This window comes from Pinus tabuliformis, chromosome 9 (assembly GCF_031772625.1).
Source record: "Pinus tabuliformis cultivar Carrire ecotype Pingquan chromosome 9, CPIR1, whole genome shotgun sequence".
Taxonomy (NCBI): domain Eukaryota; kingdom Viridiplantae; phylum Streptophyta; class Pinopsida; order Pinales; family Pinaceae; genus Pinus; species Pinus tabuliformis.
The window spans coordinates 240,738,214-240,758,408 of NC_142307.1; the positions used below are offsets into that span (position 1 = coordinate 240,738,214).

The window sequence follows — 20,195 nt, forward strand, 5'->3', positions numbered from 1 at the left end:
TAATTATGCTTAAGTATAGTATATTCATTTATAATGGGTCTAGATAACATATCTGCAACTTTATTGTGTATGCCCTTTTTATATTTGATGAATAAATGAAACTGTTGTAGAAAACCCATCCATCTATAGTGTCTTGATTGTTGCAACTTAGTCTGGGAGTGTAGATATTGAAGTGGTTGATGATCAATATGTATAACTGTTTCTTTGCCCATTAAGTAATGTTTCCACTTTTTCACACTCTATACTAATGCATACAGTTCTTTATCATATATGGGATAGTTAAATACTACAGAATTAAATGTCTCAGAATGATAACATATGGGTTTATCGTGCTGTATCAACACTACTCCCATGGCATAGTCACTGGCATCCGTTTGGATCTTAAATTGTCTTTGAAGATCAGGCAATGCTAGTACTAGTGTTGTACTAATCTTTTCTTTCAAGGTGTTGAAGGCTTTCTGCTGTTTTCCTCCCCCTTAAACACCTTGTTCAATCCTATTAAAGCATGTAAGGGAGCCGCAATTAAGGAAAAGTTAGAAATGAACTTTCTCCAATATTGTGCTGCTCCTAAGAAGCTCCTAACTTTTGTAGCAGATTTGGGTTTAGGCCAGTTTACAATGACTGCTACCTTAGAGGGATCTATCTTCAATTCACCACCCCCTACTGTATGTCCCAAATAATTCAAAGATGTTTTGCCAAATTCACATTTTGAGAGTTTAACATAAATTTTTTCTCTTCTAAAAACATCTAGTGTCTGCTTAACATGCTTTAAATGTTCTTCCCAAGTTTTGCTAAATATCATAATGTCATCTAGATATACAATAACAAAATCATCAAGAAAAGGTATGATTACATCATTCATTATTCTCATGAAAGTAGCAGGAGCATTAGTTAATCCAAAAGGCATAACCAGCCACTCATACAATCCCTACTTTGTTTTGAAAGTAGTCTTCCATGCATCTCGTTCTGCAACTCTGACCTTATGATATCCACTATGCAACTCTAACTTGGAAAGATAAACAACTTCTTTCAATTGATCTAATAGATCATCTATGCAAGGAAGGGGATAACGATTTTTGATTGTTATCTTATTCAGTGCTCGGTAATCAATGCACATTCTCCACGAGCCATCTTTCTTTCTCACCAAAACGATTGGAGATCGACATGGTGATGTGCTAGGTCTGATGAACCCCTTCTCGAGCAACTCCTGCACCTGCTTCTTGATTTCTACATTCTCTAAAGCGGACAACCTGTACATTCCAATGTTAGGCAATGGAGCATCTTGCTGCAAATTAATTTCATGCACTATTCCCTTTTTGGGTGGCAGACCTTTAGTTTCTTGAAACAAGATATCATACTTTGAAAACCTTTTCTAAATCAGCTTGCTGTTTAGCACCACAACCCTCAAATGCATTGTTTTTATTAGGTTTCTTTTCCTTTACAACCATTAGTAAAAATTGTTTGCATGAATTTACATTCGTTTCATCTACCCTGAGTTTATGAGAGTATAATTATTCTTGAGCTTATGAGGTCTTACAAAGTATTCGATTCCACCTTTAACGAGTAGATACTTGTTCTCAGCTCTATAGAAGATAGCTTTTCTATCATACAAGTAAGGACTTCCTAAAACAATTCCACATATATCCAAAGGAATTATGTCTAACTCAACCTCATCTACAAATGCTCACCCAAAAGAAAACTTAAGTTTGCATTGTTTAGTCACTTGTAGTTGTTCTTTATCACTTAACCATCCTAATGGGTATGGTTTCTTGTGAGGTGTAGTCAGTAATCCCAACTTTTTTACAATTGCTTCAGAAATTAAATTTACTTGTGAGCCACTATCAAACAAAGTATTAATCTTTTGATGTTTGGAAATAACTCAAATATGGAAAAGCTCATGTCTTTTTCTCTCATTTACTTCATCAATAGTAGATTGTGCAGAATTACTAGTAGATGCTTCAGAATTCTTACCTTTTATACTTGTGGCTGCAATGTTTGTTTCATCTCCTGAGTCCGGCCCCAAATCTTTCTGTATAGCTACAGCTTTATTCTTCTTCTTGCCCTCGAACTTCTTAGGTCTCAGTTCCAGATGCAGAATCCAACAGTGTTCATCATCAAGTCCATTCTTCTTACAGTGAGTGCATGAAGACTTGTTTTTCTGTGCAGTGTTGGCCTTCCTTGCTTTCCATTTCTTTTTTCTTTTCTCCTTATTCTTGCTTGTAGTGGGTTGGGATGATCCCCAACTTCTGGGTTTCCATTCTTTCCTCTAGCTTCTAGATGCGTAGCTTGAACAGATACCTCATCTATACTAGTAGGATTAAACATGAGGATAGTGTGCCTCATGTAGCTGTGTAGACCACCGATGTACTTCAACAGAGTCTCAGGTGAGTCTAATGGGATTCCTAGAATCAATGCTCTCTTCCTAAATTGTTGGGTGTATCCTTGTACACTTTTCCCTTTCAATTGTCGAAGAGTTTTCTAGCTCATCATGGCTTGCTGCATGTAGGCTAGTGGATAGAACTGCTTTTTGATTGCAGAAACAAATTCACTCCAGACAGAAAGAGTCTTACCATGTCTTTTCATGTTAGCTTGGGTCCTACTTTCCCACCAAAGTAAGGCAGTGCCTCCAAGGCGTAGGTTGGCCAGCTGAATCTTGCTCTTGTCTGAATCAATACTCTGCACTCTGCAATAAACATCAATTTGTCTAATCCAATTGTCCAACTTTTCTGCATTCAACTCTCCATCATATATTGGTAAATCAAATTTAACATCTAGTTTAATCAAAGATGTCTTCTTTTTATGTTCAGGGCTATTAGGAGGTGTGAGAAATCTTTCTTCTTTCCCTTTGCCTTTTGAGTGGTCATGGAGGAGAGACTCTTCTTCTCCTTTATCTTTCTTGGAGCCTGATGAATCTTCATCCTTATGTTTTCTAAAGTCCTTATACATTTTCTCTACCATGGACCTTATGTCTAGGAAACTATCTATAAATTGAGGGTCTGGCTCCACAGAACCTTCCTCCGACATTTCATCTGAGGATAGACTCTTCCAATTTCAGGATTAGTTTCGACCAACTCTCCTTCTCCTAATTTGAGCTTTGATCTAGTTAGCATTCAACAGCTAAATCCAGCACAAGCTTATCTAACCTTAATAACCTATAACTCTGATACCACTTGATCTGAAATCACTTATGTATGATATCAGTTAATTAATGTAGGTATTACAGATTCATGTGCTGGTGTATGCCTATGTTATTTTAAGCAATGGATCGATAAGATTGTGAAATACACAGACGTTGGAAAACATTAAGAGAAACACAGTAAGCAAATGCAAAAACACAACAATTTAATAAGGAGTTCACCCAATCCTCCTGGGCTACATCTCCTGGTCCAGCTTTTAGTGGTGGCCTTTTCTATTGTGTCTTTAAGCAGAGTTTTTACAATGAGGAGGTCAATTCGAGTCTCTTGTAATAGATGATGCTAAGTAGGGTGGTACTTGGATTCCCCAAGCCACTAAAGTACATAGACTCCCCCTTACAAAGTCTCAACCTCAACTGGTCTTAATGGGATGAGTCTAATTTGGTACTCAGTTCCCGACAGATATCCTCACAGGGATTGCTTGAACCTCTCAAGCCTTCTCGGTTCTGTTTGCTCGATGTTGCCTCAGCTCTGCAGGTCAGCTCGACTTCTTTGTTCTCTTCTTCTTGCTTCACTCTTTATTCTCTGTCTCCTCTGTCTCCCTCTGTTCTCTGTATGTTTGTGGTTTAAAGCAAATCTGTCCCTTGATTGTTCGCTCCCTCTTCTGTCTCTTCGGATCGCCTGCCTCTGTTCACTGAAATTCCCTGCTTCTATGTCATCGCCACTGTGTAACATTTCACAAAGAGGTGGCCACTTGTCTCCTTACGAATTGAGCGCTAGTTCTTCCTCGAATGGTCATTATTTCCATTATTCTGTGAAATGATTCATTTGCCAGCTCAGCGGTCATGTCAGACCCCAAATTTCATATGCCTCAGCCTATTCTTTCGTCAAATCTGCTCTCCCATCGGGTGCAATCTCCGTCGTTAGATTTGAGGCCTCCAGATCCTACGGTCATCACTTTTATTACACAGGTGAGTTGCTTGAACGTTACCCTGCGATGAGAGCGGTTTTCTCTCTCATACGCCGGACACGTGTCATTCAGTGTATGGCATCACTGGGTCTTGGGCCAAACCCACTTATCGCCTGAAATGTCTTCAATATTCTTCCGGTTTTGGATCACGGGACCCGCCTGTCGGTTTTAGCGCTTTTCCCATGGTTTTCTCTGTTCTTCACATGATTGGGTGCCGGGGATTTTCCTTCTTTGAGGTTTTTATCCTACGATGCGCGATTAGTGGCCTCCGTTTTCTGATATGGACTCCCTATTTGCTAGTTTGCGCCACTGCGCAGTGTCCATGGGCCAACGGTCAACGCGCTTTGACCGAGGGTCCTCGTTGTTCCATGCTGGCTACAAACTGCCACCGTCCAGAGGTCCTTCCTGATAACTCATTGTTTACAAGATTTCGAAGTCTGACATAATTAAGAACAATCATAGAAACTCTGATAATTTTCAAGGATCCAATTCGGATCAAAAGGTGGGATCAATTGTGTGAAACAATTGATTAAATTTTCATTCTAACAAGAAGACAACAACAACAGATTTTGAAGGAATGGTCACCAACAACTTCCTATCTAATAGGGACACATCATGCATCAGTTTTTCTTTTCTTATCTTCTTTCAAGCTATTTTGTAATCAGTTTAGGATATTTTGTTTAAACTTGTATAAATAACTCTCTTCTATGATTTATTAAAGATGGTAACTTTCCATAAACAATTTTGTAAAAGCATTGATGTACAAGCTCTTTCTAGATCACTGATAATAAAGCAAAGGATTCTGAATTTGGTGTCATACAATCTTGTTTTCTTCTGTAAGTTTTCACTGTGTTTCAATTCATTATGTTTATTTTGCATATGCTTATGTTTTACAGAGATATCATGTGAGAATAAATGTGTTACAGTTATTCTTAAAATTCCTTTTGAAGTTATTATCATAAAGAGACTGAGATATTGGACTGTCTGTCTAAAATGCTCCCTCTAAGTCATAAAATTGTCAGCATCTTATGTAATTTTATGCATAGTTTGTTTAAATTTTGAACATTGGAGAAAGGTTTTCCCACTTATGATAATTTATCTCTTTGTCTCAAATCTAAATTAATCATATCTCCTTACTTATTCTTTCTACACACCAAATAAATTCAAATCACTGTGTGAAGTTAAATAACAACCCTTTGATTATCTATTAGTACAATCTAAAAGTGTTAATACATCATTCTTACAGTTTGTTCTATGTATTGGTCCTCCATAAAAACCAAAACCAAAACCTCCAAAACAAATATCTTAGATGCTCTGACATGATCAATTGACCATTATCATTTTAGAGGAGCAATGGTATGCAATTTTTTTACATGATTATGATATCCCACTAAAGTCCATTGATCCCTTAAAGATGATTCATTTGGTGATTTAAGGTCATGCGCATGGTGCTTCAACTCAAGAATCTTCACTAAGAAACTAGGCCATCGTTTTCTTCCTGAAACCAACATATAGGTTTTAATCCCTAATGTGAGAAACCAGTTAATAGAGCCCATATTCATAAGTAAATCTCAAGGATCATTGACCAATGTCTTTTGCACTAATTTGAGGACTAATCCATAATTCACGAACCTAAGAAGTTCATTTAGGGCATAAAGAAATTATTTTCTTTCCTTGGTCACGGTTAAAGCCCCAAGACCAACTTTTGATGAACAAAAAAAAACACACAAATATATATTGGGTGGTTTCAGTTATTGTGTTTGAGCCCAAGAAGCTTCATTTAAGTCTTATGGCCATAAATTTTCCACTCACTCATGATAAAGACCTTGAGCCCCATTACTAGTGTTCAAAGCCTACTAATGACATCCATAACCACAATTAGAGGGTCACCTACGAAGGTCTTGTGTGGTGGTTTGATGGCACCTTTACAATTATTGAGACTTAGGAGATTCATAGGGTTTTTGAAACTTATTGTCCTCACTCAATCATGGTTAAAGCCCTATCACCCATAGTTGGTGTGGAAAACCACCTAATGATACACATATGACACTTAAAGGCCAAAGATCCCTTAAAAACAATATGAAAAGACTATGATATTATAGATAAACAAAATTAACTCACCAATTTGTGAGATATTTTTATTAAACATGCCACAACTACTTTCTATAAGAGATAATGAACCATATCATTGCGACATAGGGGTATCAAATTATAATAACTAGATATTCCCAATAATTAGATCATTACAAAATATCATAATTAACTTCATAAAATAATTATTATTTGTAATTATAAAATCAATGAAAATCTAAAAATCATTTTACACTAAACTCATCTATAGAACTCTCCTAGCAAAATCTACTTGCAATTGAGTATGAATGCAGATCACATAACTCTAAGAACTCAACCTAATCAAATAATGCCACCAAATTATAGTCAATCATGAGACTTGAAACCCTACCCATGGATCTTGATTATGAAGTTACATATTGTTTGATAAATGAAACACTACGAGATGTGAAGCCCCTACCCATGAATCTTGATTATCCAATTACACGTTAAAACATGACTCTTGATCATCAAGTTAAACATTTTTTAATGAATGAAACATTGAAAGGCTTACCCACAACTCCTCATTATCACATTCCATTGTGTTTGATGAATAAAACACTGTGATAATTGTGGTACATTGAGAAAACAAGCATTATGAGATGTGAAAGCCCTACCCATGTCTCTTGGTTATCAAATTACACATTAAAACATGAATCTTGATTATAAAATTACACATTTTTAATGAATGAAACATTGAAAGGCCTAGCAAGGACTCTTCATTATCACATTACACATTGTTTCATGAAGAGAACACTATGCTAATTGTGGTGCATTGAGAAAAACAAACACTTACTCTTGATCATCAAGTTACACATTATTTAATGAAAGAAACATTGCAAAACTTACCCATGACTCTTCATTATCAAATTACACATTGTTTGATGAATAAAACACTATAATAATTGTTGTAAACTGAGAAAAATATATGAAATGAAAATTTAAATTTAAATCTCACATATCTTATTTAAAATAACAAAAGAGTAAATCAATGGCAGAAATATACACTTACACATACAAATATCTTTTACTCAAAAAGTTGCAAAGAAAACACAATTTTTCCAATTGCTTTTTGCTTCTTCTTTTTTTAAAGTGAATTAACATGTAAATATGCTTCAAAAAGTGTGTAAAAAACACAAATGTGTAAAAATAAACTCAAATTTTCCAATTGCTTTTTGCTCTTTTTTTTTAAGTGAATTAACATGTAAATATGCTTCAAAAAATGTGTAAAAAACACACAAATTTTCTATAAATATGTAAATATACTTTAAAAATGTTTAAAAATAAATGCAAATTTTCCAATTGTTTTTTTGCTTTTTTTTTAATGAATATAAAGGTTTGAATCAATAACCTATTTCAATAATATTTTTACAATAACCCATTCATCAGCATTACTAGGCGGGTACATCCTTCTTGTTGATAAACATAAGCTGGTATGGTAAACTTATTTCTATTTTGTAACAATGAATTACTACAATATTTGTACAATAACCCATTCATCATTATTACTTACCAAATAACTCATCATTACTAGGCTGGTACATCCTTTTTGTTGATAAACATGAGCTGGTATGGTAAACTTATTTCTATTCTGTAACTATGAATTACTAGAATATAGTAGCACTCTCATAAATAAGATGGGGAATCTATGCAGACTGAGGCATTGGTATAGAAATTTAGCGACAAATTTTGTATGAGACATATGGTAAAATACTCATTGTTACAGACCAACGAGAAAATGTACAGAGAATGTACTGTCTTTTTATTAATGAAAAAAAATAATTCCGCATTGAAAAAAGCAATTTATCATTATTACTCATCAAACATACATTATTTTATAGAATCCAGTCATCCAGATCACAGACACATATGATCCTCAGGCTACTATTTAACCATCCAACCATCCGGAGCACAAACACACATTAACCCTCACACTACTATTTAACCATCCAACCATTCGTATCACAAACACACATACATGGAGTCTCCTGCATCAACTCGTCCTAATCGATCGGCGAAATGACGATCTTCCCTCTGGCTCGTCCGGTTTCCTGATGTTTGAAAGCCTCTTTCACGTCAGCGAATGAGTACGGGCTCTTCGGATCGAGCACAGGTTTCAGCTGCCCACTCTCTATGTACGGCTGCAGCTTCTCCAGGTTTTGGCCGTTGGCTGTGACCCCAAAAAATTCAGCTCTGCCTTGAGGCTGAAACGAAGCTATGTCCAGAACTTTGGCCACCACCTGAGACTTGGCCGAATCCCCTGCAAATTAAATAAAAAGATTAGGTTAACTCATGGTTGTATTAGAAGTCAAGCAAAGCAAGGGGAGTGAGTGACTGACCTATGGTGTCAAATACTAAATCGAATTTCTCGGGGATCTGATCGTAGCTCTGCTTCGTATAATCGATGACTTCATCCGCCCCCAGGCTTTTCACGAAGTCGAGCTTCAGAGTGCTAGACGTGGAAACGATCCTTGAAGCTCCATAGACATGCCTCGCCAGCTGAATGGCCAGGCTGCCAACTCCGCTCGCTCCTCCCACAATGAACGCGCTCTTCCCCTTCTCAAATTTGGCTATATCGAACGCCTTCTGCGCAGTCTGGATCGCAAGCGGCAGGTTCGCCGCTTGCTCGAACGATAGATTTTTGGGCTTCGGCGCCACTAGGTATTCCTCCGCCACGGTGTACTGGGAAAGGGTTCCCCACTGCTTTGGCCTGCCCCCTGCGTAGTTCAAGATGTCGCTGTAGACCTCATCGCCATTCTTGAACTTGGTAACGCCATCGCCAACTTCAGCCACCACACCTGCCACGTCACTGCCCGGTACAGCCTACATAACACAAACAAACTAGTGAAAAGACCCTAATAAAAAATACATAGAAGAATTCCAGATTAAGATAAATTTACTGCTGCAAATTGGGATGGAACCATGTCAATACCGGAAAGTCGGAATCCCTGTTTCTGAATATGCCCTCCCGCCTTTTAAAGTCCACGGGATTGAGAGCAGCCGCTCGGGCTTTAATTAAAAGCTGGCCCGGCCCCGGCTTTGGCACAGGGACTTCCCCGAACTGCAACACGTCCACGGATCCATATTCGTTGTAGAACCACTCCTTCTGGAGTGCACTTATTAACTTCTTTGTTTTGATAGGATCGTACTTAACCCAACTTTCAAAGTGTTGTGGTCAAGGGGAGCTCAAGAGTGTGCATTTTTTTATTAATGATGATATAAGCTGCAATATATAGCATTGGCGATGGAGCATTTTACATTCAACTTATATAGAATGCATTGCATCTAGACAGAAAAAACCTTGACTTGTCATTCAAACAGTTTTGATAAGATAGTGATTATTCGCCCTACACCCGCTACATCCTGAATATATATTATCTGCCAAGCGTTCCACAATGTTCTAGAATACGGATTATGAGATACGTATATGAAAATGAGTGAGACCGTTAATGGGTCATGATGAATGTGCTTATCATATTATTATTTTTGTGTTTAATTATTGTTATTTTTTGGGTTGGTTTTTAATTCCGTTAATGGGTCATCATGAATGTGCTTATTATATTATTATTTTTGTGTGTAATTATGGTTGGTTTTTAATTCTGGAGAAAATAATTTTCATTATAAATTTGGAAATTGGAATTTTGGTTTAGTATTTAATAATCAAATAAAAGTCGTTGGATAGTAGATAAAGAATTGCTTTTCGTTTGTTTAGTGAGATAGACTAACGGCCTCTTGTGGATCCTTATCTCTTGCAATGCGATCTTTGACTAATACCAGCAGGTTTTGGTTTAACTACAGTTGTGATTTCCAACAAGTGGTATTAGAGGGTAGGTCACTAGTTCGATACACACTCGACTGGCCTTAGGAGGGCGATTGTTGGACATTGGATAAACCAACGCTTCCCGTGTGTTTCGGGGGGACATGGACTAACTGCCTCTTATAGATCTTTATCTCTGAAGGATGCTATCGGCCTCTTGTGGATCCTTATCTCTCACAATGCGATCTTTGACTAATACCAGCAGGTTTTGGTCTAACTACACTTGTGATTCCCAACAAGTGGTATTAGAGGGTAGGTCACTAGTTCGATACACACCCGACTCACCTTAGGAGGGCGATTGTTGGACATTGGATAAACCAATACTTTCCGTGTGTTTTGGGACATGGTTCCTTATCTCTGAAAAATGCTATCGTTGACTAATACCTATTTTAGTCTAACAACAATTGTGATTCTCAATAAAAATACATATTTTATTTTAGTGATTAGTTTACTTTTGTTATTTAAATTTATCATTATTGTTGAATCGAAAAACACAATTAAACTAATAACTCTTTTCCTCGAGACTTCACTCAGTGGCATCTTACCTTTCTTATATTTACCATGTCCTTCAAGATAACAAATATAAGGATGATCAATGTGCAAATAAGGTTATCAAAAAGAGGGAGGGGGTATTAGTTAAGTCCACTCTCCATAATCATATGAAAATGTGCAAATAATGTTATTAAAAAGAGGAAGGGGTATTAGTTAACTCCACTCTCCATAATCATATGAAAGAATGTCAATATATGTGAAGCTTATCATGCAAAACCCCACCCATATTCCATTAAATGTCCACTATATGGCCTAAGCCAAGGTACATGTATAGGTTGCAAAGGAATCATTATGTGTTGAAGGAACTATAATTGGATTCGTGGTTATTTGTTGGTGATTGAATATACAAAACAGTTTTGAATGCCTTGCATTTGGTTATGCATCTAGGTATGGTGTGTCCTTCTTGCAACATATTTATTTCTCTTGTTCACGCAACTTTGGAGTTTTGCCCTTCTTATCTTCATCCCTTCGCAAATTGTCAGCAAAGGGAAGGTACATAATTCTCTGGTGTACAAATTGGAGGACCTGCACGATTTAGTGACCTGCCTTCATATTTGTCTTCAAAGTGTCTCCACATAACTTGTCCATGCTTGACATTGTAATTCAACAAGAACATCCATTGCATAAGGTGGAAGTTTAGAGTGCAACACTACGTGTCACGAATTAAACGTAGTCATATATCAATGTTCCATCGTGATAAGGGAATTTGGAAACCATTCTATAGCAGGATCACTCTACCGCTATTACAATGCTATTTTTAGAATGGGTGGGTTTACTCAAGTGTTGGAGACACGATTGCCACGAAACACAAGGGAGCGTTGGATCAACACCGCCATTAACGGGGAGCGCAACAGTCTCACCCCTCAATCCGAGCCAGGTGTGTTTCGAACTCGAGACCTTTGACTCTGATACCACTTGTTGGAGACACGATTGCCATTACACCAAAACCTACAGGTGTTAGTAAACAAACACATCGCTAGTATTAAACACATGCCATGAAACACACGGGAGCGTTGGATCAACACCGCCATTAACAAGGAGTGCAACATCAAGTTCCTCCAAATATTCATTTAAACTGATATACACGTTTTATAAAGTGTAAAATTTTAAGTTTCTCTCGCAAGATATATATTACTAAGTACAATCACGAAGCACCTTTGCTTTTAATAGGCAATTTGTTAGTATAAAATTTGGACTATTATACCGTGAAATTTTGGTAATTTTGGAAGTGTAAAATTTTAAGTTTCTTTCGCAAGATATATATTACTAAGTACAATCACGAAGCACCTTTGCTTTTAATAGGCAATTTGTTAGTATAAAATTTGGACTATTATGCCGTGAAATTTTGGTAATTTTGGTATCTATAGTGGTTGTATGCTCTAATTTAAGCATTTTCGCTACATTTTTAGTCAATATGTTTTCAATTTTGGTTAAGTTATAGATATATATTATTATTAATTTTGCGATTTAACTTGAAATATTTTTAATAGTAATTGTTTTTGAGAAATAATGAGAATAAATCATTTTTTTAATTTAAATTTATTAAAATTTTAATGAATATAATTAGAAATTTGTGAAATCATAAATAAGATATACATTGAAGTGACTTGATTTATATTAATGAGGACAAGTTCTATAGTAGTTACATGTCAGTAGTTGTTGAGTGTATATATATATAAATTCTGAACTTTCTTTACTTTCAAATAAACAAATAATAAATAAAATTGTACTTGTTTATTTTAATATTTATTATTAAGTCAAGTCTCACTAGCACAACCATCTGAAGATGAGCCTTATCAGCAAGGCGACCCAGGATCAAACCTCACAGGGGGTGGTTGTGCCTTGTGCTACGTGGAGCAGACATGCTAAAAAATTCATTCAATGAAGGGCTAGTGTGGCCCAGGTCGGGTGCCATCCCCAGGTGACTTTGATGGCTTAAATGCCTGTAAGTTGCTACTCCTCAAGCCACATGTCAATCCTAAAGGATCACATAGGATCAAAACTCACAGGGGGTGGTTGTACCTTGTGCTAAGTGGGGCAGACATGCTAAAAAATACAGTCAATTAAGGGCTAGTGTGGCCTAGGCCGGATGCGATCCCTAGGTGACTTTGATGGCTTAAATGCCGGTAAGTCGCGGCTCCTCAAGCCACATGTCAATTCTAAAGGATCACAGAGAACTTGAAATATATATATATATATGATTATGCAATTATAATATTAGAACTTGTTTATTTGAGTGTTAAGATTATGCAATTATTGTTGTAGCCAGAGGTGTTTTACATCCCAATATAGGGGATGTGTACACAAACATTTGTAAACATTCAACATTTAATATTTAGGGAGACATTTATGGGGATACGTGTAGGAGTAAATGTTTGTAAACATAAACATTTAGCATTTAAGATTCATATGTCTCTTCAGTAGAAGTATTTAGCCATAATATAAGGTAGGCTCAGTTAAAAAATAAAAACATATAACATACATAATGTTATATAAATATTATATGTCTATCAATATCATTAGATCATCAAAATTTATAAAACAAAAAATTTGAAGATAAAAGAAATGAAATATTAGAGAAGTTTTAAATTCATGTGGAGAATAAAAATCCAGTTTCAAATGAGAATGTGGTATATTTTCAAACGAGGTTTCAAATGAGAGCGTGTGTGCTATATTTTCAAATGAAGTTTCAAATGAGGGAGTGTGTGCTATATTTCAAATTAATGTAGTTCTTGAATGGATATTTATTGTAATTTCTGCCATATTATATTCGGAAATAATGCTTAAAATGATATATAAGGAGGATTGGTTTGTTGGTTGTTGGGATTTTGTTGATAAATTTTATGAACAATATTCTCCTTGTTTGAAATATATTGAATCTCATGAGCACTACTTATGTGACTTATAATTTGACTTTGAAAATAATCTAAAAATAATTTTGTGTACGTCATGACTGCTCCTCCAATTTTCTACATAAGCTCTAATGGTATTAGAACTCTCTCATGTGAGAGCCCAAGAATATGTGAAGCGAATATTCGCTGATCCTCTTTAAATAAGTATAACATAAGAGAGTGGATTGGGTAGATTTTGTTTAGCTATTGTGCGTGTATATTTGTTTGTGTATCTACGTGGAGTTCAAGCAAGAGATCTCCCTTGATTATGTTGAACAATGTTGTTTTCTGTGCGTAAACCACAAGCTTCACAAGCTTCCCCAGTTTCTTTTAGTGTGCCGATAGATTCTTTCGATCTATCTCACAATGATGTGGTCAAGCACCTTATGAAATTTTGTAATTTCGTTGGGGGTTAGAGGCCGTTTCTTTGAGTTGTTTTTAGTGCGATTTTTTTGGAAGTTTATAGGGTGGGTTTTTATGAATTTAACTCCGTTTTCTAAATACAACTCCATTTTTTTGTTTGTTTGTCTACGTTGTTTAAATATACTTAAAATAATTCCTACCATTACGACCAATCTGTGGAAAATGAGAATGGGGTCATTGGTCTAGATTATCCCTGCAGTGTTTATTTATGGAAGGTGGACGCAGAATTGGTGATATATCACAATTATAATCTCAACCTGAATTCTAGTGATTGGATCGTTGTTACAGTGAAAATACCGAGCAAACACTTTAATATCCTAATCGAACTCTGCCAATAGTAATGGCACTGATTTTTGTATACGGGGATTAAGTATAGCATGTAGATGATTTTTTATAATGCGTAGGAAATTTGAACATTGTGATATTTATAGTTATGAGTTCTCTACCTACTAGCACCTTGGTCATTCTCCTTTTAATGGCATCAAAGGATCGCAAATTGATAAATATGGCCCTTCCAGAGTTGCGATGTTATTTCACCAAATCCCAAATTGAAGAGTGTAGCCCTTACTCTCGATGGAATCAACTCAGCCAAGGAGGATCGTAGGAAATTTCAAAGGCACATTGTGATATTTATAGTTATGAGTTCTCTACCTACTAGCACCTGGGTCATTCTCCTTTTAATGGCATCAAAGGATCGCAAATTGATTAATATGGCCCTTCCATAATTGAGATGTTATTTCACCAAATCCCAAATTGAAGAGTGTAACCCTTACTCTCGATGGAATCAACTCAGCCAAAGAGGATCGCTACAGGAAATCATACTGCTCTTTTATAAACCATGTGGGCATGATTACAACTGTCATTAACCATCACAGAAATCAAACCGGCGACGAGGAGGTTTCTCTAACTTGTTGTAGTTGACTGGCTTAAAGGAGAGTAGTTACTGCTTTTGTAGTTATGAGGTCGTTGTTTCATTGTTTTTTAGTCTACTTGTAAGAGGTGCCGAATTAATCAACAGAATAATATAATTAAATTAATGGTTCTCTTGGTTATATATTGATGGATTTTTTTGTGCTTCGAGCTTCAAGAGCATCACTTAAAGGTTATGTTATGAAATCCTAGTGTGTAGAAAGGTCAGTTGCATAATTGGCTGCTGAAAATGCATAGTAATCACACAACTCACCCCTACAACTATCAAAGTGTAGTTCGCTACATTTTGATGGATGTGAGTTGTCCATATGGTGGTCTAATATCGAGATTTTCCTTCAAACGCATCGAGAAGCATCAATTATACAAAGTTCCTCAATGATGGTCAAAGGTGGTTATGTCTTAAATGAGTTGAATGGGAAGCTCGAAGATTATGATGGTGAAAAGAACGTTTTCTAGGAGACTTAGCATGGCAATAAGTAACGCTGAAAATCAGTCAACTCATATGTGAATTGTAATTTTTTAGTTTTGCATTAATCTTTGTAATGATGTAATGTAAGCATTAAAGTGGGGACTTGGAAATAATGCTTACAATAGTATATATGTAGGATTAGTTTGGTGGTTGTTGGAGTTTTGATGAGATATTTTCTCAACAATATCCTCCTTGTTTGGAATCTATTGAATCTCATGAGCACTATTTATGTGGCTTGTAATTTCTTTTTGAAGGTAATATACGAATAGTTTTGTGTGCATCATGACTACTCTTTTGATTTTCCATTATTTTTAACCCATAAACTCAAATATCAGTACCTCCATTATTCTAGTCTTATAGCCAATGAATAATGTCCCATAATATCTTAATATATTATTACTAATTTGTTAGGGTTGTTCTAGTGAACTTGACTTGGTCAAGTTCTTGGTGGTTTTTTAGCTCCAGGTATATGGGCACCCATGGTTTTTCCCATGGTATTTGTGTTTTATGTAACATATTTAAAGGCCAAAAATATCCATGATTATTGGTCTTGTTGGCCAGTGGGATCAAGAAACCGTGCTTCTAGATACCACCACTTTTCTTGGTGCTCTATAATCGTCACATATGATAATAGACACTAAGGTATGAATATGACATCCAAAGGGGAATGAGATTAACACGTTGTAGGGTATGTATGCAATCATTGGAATATGATAAGTGACTCATGGATATGATTCCAGGACTCTAGAGGGCCTCCTTCCTCAATTCCACCAGCTGGAAAATTCTTACTTAGTCGACACCGGGAGTCTAGAGGTGCCCAACCTCAACCCCAGGTGCTCAAATAGAGATTCACCCCCTTCCAAGGAGTCCAAAATCTGTTGTGCCATCTGGGCATTAACCATTGGTCTTCATTATGATCATCCTCAACTTCTGCTTTAGGATGGTGTCTACTCAAGCTGTTACAGGGCTCGATAATTTGTTATCTCAATCCAGAGCCTCCAGGGGATCCAAACTGTTATAGGGCTCTAGATATTCTATCCCAACCCATAGCCTCCAGCGACACAAGCTATTATAGGGCTCCAGAGACCTTTGTCTCAACCCACAACTGTAACAACGTCCTTGCACATCCACCCATGTAACCGTGTGAACCGAGGTAAACATGAGACGAGAGGTTAGTATGATCAGATTTGACCTCCTATATGACCTCAAGGAAATGGAATCGATAGAACATCACACCAGTCATCCAACATCATCAACAAAACCCTTAGGAGACAAGTCAACCACTAAGACATCCTGTCCCTGGGTCCCACTGTTGTTCTAGAACTCTTGGACAATAGTCTTTCTCATGCTATGGGTAAGGGAGTGACCAGAACCCAAATTCGCTCTCATAGGCCTACCTGCTAGTGACCGTGGACCAGAATTTCCAGTTCTATGCTAGCGACCCCTTGATTTAAGCCACTTTTTCATGCCCAAAGCCCATGCCACTGCCCAGAATGGAATGATACCTTAGAATTAGGAGATGTATAGGTAAACAATCATGCAAAAACAATAAGTTGATCAAGAACTTAACCAAACACCTACTAGCCATGACAAGCATTTCATTAAACATATCGCGAACATGTAACCTACAAGTGTAAACAACATAATTAAGTGTAGGGATCTCATACTTATATGAGAATTGATATGAACCATTGTCCTCTCATGCCATTTTTTGCATTTTCATCTAGTAGGTCATAAACATATTATCCATTCATGTACACGTAAAAACATGCTAAGAAACATACATAGTTGTTGTAACACAATGTGGATATAACCAACATAATAGGAATAGAAATACCATAAACATATCAGCGATCAAAATCCATAGATACATGAGTACATTTTCGCATGAAAATCAAGGGAATGAATTTCTGATTAATGAATGCAATAAACCAACTGTAGATGGGACTACCATGTTCCACCTGACCATAGAATGGCTAAGCCAAATCTCTCTTCAGCCATTCACCCTCATTCCATATTCCAAGCATGAATGTGGGATCTCATAGAACAAATCAGTCAAAACTCATCTAGGGCTTCCTCAATCCATCCACCTCAATCCATCAAACAGTGATTCCACCTCATAGTCAGACATCAAAAAACCATCATCAGATTGGTCTCCATCGAAGCCTTCCAGGGTTTCCAGAGTGTTTGTCCAACAAAGGCTTCTAGAACCAGTAACTCAAACCACAACTTATACAGGGCTTCAAGAGTTTTTGTCCAACCAATTCTTCCAGTATGAGTAACTCAACCCACCAAGGGCTTCCAAAAAGTTTTTCCAACCAAGGCTTCTAGGACTAGTAACTCAACCAAAGTTGTTATAGGGCTTCCAAAGTGTTTTTTCAACCAAGGCTTCCAGGACTAATAACTCAACCCAACCTAAAGAAATATGAGAACCAACCAAAAACAAACAATGAAAGTAAACCCACAATCACCATGGCTATCCAGGAAATGGAAAGGCTAGGGAATGCACTGTCGATCCAAGAAATCTTCCATGCCAATGACAAATCACAACCAATAAACCACATGCATATGCCATGCATGCCAGAACTAGTGAAGAAATCATACATGCAAATCTGTATTTGCAAGAAAATATGAATCAGATGTTGATGTTGAAGCCTTCTTGCACTTTCTTGCTCTTCATTTGGCTTCTTTCTCCAAGAATCCAAGTATTCCACACCCTACAAGAGTGCCCCAAGAAAACTCTAAGTCTCCAAGAGTATGAGAGAGAGAGAGAGAGTAATAAGAGAGATCGAAAACTGAACTGAAAAAAGATTACCAATTGATCCTCAAAAGCATTTTTATGGATAAGACCACTCTTTTCTTCATTTTCCATTATTTTCCTTCATTTTCCTCTTTGCATGCAACCTATGACCTTTCACCTCCTTTTTCTCCCAATTTCCATTATTTTTCATAAACAAATGTGCCAAAAATGCCTTTTTTCCTTAGTCATTTCCTTTGCCAATTTCCTTAGCCATAAACAAACAAATGAACACCCCATAGGATATCTTGCCCAACATTTAGCTTGGAATAAGTGTCCCATCGACCGTGGTTATTGTTTTTAATTTTTATTACATGGAATTCTCAACAGGGCTGTTAAAGAACCCTCCCCCTTGGGGGACACCTTCCTCGGTATTAAATCACTCATATACCTCAGCGACCCATTGAAAGAAGACATATTTCTTATGGAGCTTTATAACAGAACTTGATGCGGCATTTACAATGAAATATCAACTCAAGAGAAGAACATCATGACAACATGACAACATACCGCATAGTGGAGGTTCATATCATAACTCATTATGGTATTTACAATGATCATCATGTTGAGTGCCAATCCACATGACATCATAACATCATGATAACATAAACACATGATAACATAATAACATGATAACATAACCATAATGACATGACACCCATACCGCATAGTGGAGCCTTATAACACAACTCATTACGATATTTACACCTATACACATCCTATACACATGGGTACATATAGAAACATTACCATAAATATAGATACCAAAACATATGCCAAATGGTATACCAAAACATATATCAAACATATACTAGTCATCATATCTAAGCACATATAAAAACATCATATAGCATATATCAAACCATCAGAAATCATATATTGAACCACCATAAAGCATATACCAAACCACCATAAAAAATACCAAACCACTATAAGAAAATACCAAACCACCCTAAGAAAATACCAAACTACCATGTGAAGTTGCTTGCCTCAAACAAAAAACAAGAAAGGATACATGGCCCGCATCTAATCCACCATATCCCATGTAGCTTCATCGGGCCCAAAGTGCTTCCACTACACTTTAACTTGCTCAATTTCTCAGTTCCAGAGCATGAGCACCTTTTTATGCAATATACACAAGATGCAACTAGAATTCTCCATTTTGTTCCACCTGCAATAAAAACCAGACAATCACATGATCAACATCCTTAACATACTTCTTAAGCAAAGATACATGGAAAACATCCTAGAATTTCGCTATCGGAGGTAGTGCAAGTCGATAGGATGCTAGCCCAATCCATTCAATGTTGTTGAAGGGTCCACAAAATCGTGGTGCCAGCTTGGCACATCAGCCAATCTGCAAGGAGCTCTTCTTTGGTTTGACGTGCAAGTACACCTGTTCCCCAACCTGGAAATCCTTGAAAAGCCTGTTCCTATCTGCATAACTCTTCTGCCTATCCTGTGCTACATTTATATTCTTCTTGATCACCTAAATTTCTTTCTCATGTTTGTCAACATGTCCGGTCCAATAATTACCCTGCTCACTTGATCACTCTAGCTAATGAGAGTGTTACAACTCCATCCATACAATGCTTCGAAATGAGTCATCCTCAAGGACTCCTGATAGCCATTATTGTATGCCAACACAACCAATGGAAGATACTCCTCCCATTTCCTCTACTGGTGCATCACATACATCCTCAACATGTCCTCTAATATCTTGTTGATCCTCTTTGTCTGTCCATCCATCTGCAGATGATAAGTTGTGCTGAAGGCCAACTCTAAGCTAAAACTTGAAAATAACTTCTTCCAAAACAAGCAAGTGAATTTTGCATCCCTTTCTAACACAATCTTCTTTGGAACACCATGTAGTCTGACCACATCTCAGATGAATACCTAGGCTACATCACTAGCTAAGAATGTAGACTTCACTAGAATGAAATGGGAAACCGTTGTTAACCTATCCATAATGACCATGATGGAATCATGTTGCTTCACTGTCTTCGGCAACCTTGTGGTGAAATCTATGGAAATAACGTCCCATTTACACTCTGGAATCACGATCAGCGGTAGCAATCCACCTGGATGTTTACACTTTGCTTT

The 20,195-nt window shown here is 36.8% G+C and overlaps 1 protein-coding gene across 1 annotated transcript; it reads right to left on the bottom strand.

Annotated features, from left to right (window-relative positions):
* Window positions 1–8,103: 8,103 nt before the first annotated feature.
* On the bottom strand, window positions 8,104–10,375 carry LOC149148075 (2-methylene-furan-3-one reductase-like). Its single transcript, XM_089442063.1, has 4 exons — window positions 10,316–10,375; window positions 9,146–9,340; window positions 8,553–9,036; window positions 8,104–8,473 (listed from the first exon to the last, which is right to left on the bottom strand). Exons 1-4 carry the CDS (start codon window positions 10,373–10,375, stop codon window positions 8,217–8,219), a joined length of 996 nt encoding a protein of 331 aa, XP_089298189.1. The 3' UTR covers window positions 8,104–8,216.
* Between the last annotated feature and the right edge of the window lie 9,820 nt (window positions 10,376–20,195).